Raw genomic sequence first — 523 nt, forward strand, 5'->3', positions numbered from 1 at the left:
CCTGGGGCTGCCAGGGGCCTCTGCAGGGCACCCAGAGCGTCCCCTGCCCCGGCAGGGCCACCCCCAGCAGGGACACGGGAGGGTTTGGGAAGTCCCGAGAGAGGGACACAGCACACCTCCCTCAGCTCCCCCAGAGCCCCTGGATCCCTCCCTCAGCTCCCCCAGAGCCCCCTGGATCCTCCCTCAGCTCCCCCAGAGCCCCCCTGCCCCGGATCCCTCTGGAATGGGAAGATCCAAGCACAGAGCCGCCCACCCCTGACTGCTCCGAGGTGATGCCCAGAGAGCAAGCAGAGACACTTGGAAGTGTCACATCTGCGGGGAGGGATAACAAAGGGTGTTTGCACATGCTCACCGCTGCTGATGTTGATGTTGCCAGCCTCCATGGCTGCCTTCATGCCCTCCTTGCCCAGCAGGCCGGCCTCGCCCTTGGCCAGGCGCTCGCGCTCCTTCTCCTCCAGGCTCCCGTAGAAGATGGGCGCCCGCTTGGCCGGGGGAGCCTCGGCCTCCTCGGCAGCCTTGGCCT

At 67.5% G+C, this 523-nt stretch overlaps 1 protein-coding gene across 1 annotated transcript in view; it reads right to left on the reverse strand.

Annotated features, from left to right (window-relative positions):
* Nucleotides 1–523, reverse strand: part of PRPF4 (pre-mRNA processing factor 4) — an 8,377-nt gene extending 7,854 nt beyond the window's left edge. The window contains exon 1 of the mRNA XM_031059260.1: nt 353–523. Coding sequence (XP_030915120.1) covers nt 353–395 — 43 coding nt within the window. The 5' untranslated portion in view covers nt 396–523. The remainder of the gene's footprint in view (nt 1–352) is intronic.

The sequence above is a fragment of the Geospiza fortis genome, unplaced genomic scaffold (genome assembly GCF_000277835.1).
Source record: "Geospiza fortis unplaced genomic scaffold, GeoFor_1.0 scaffold85, whole genome shotgun sequence".
Taxonomy (NCBI): domain Eukaryota; kingdom Metazoa; phylum Chordata; class Aves; order Passeriformes; family Thraupidae; genus Geospiza; species Geospiza fortis.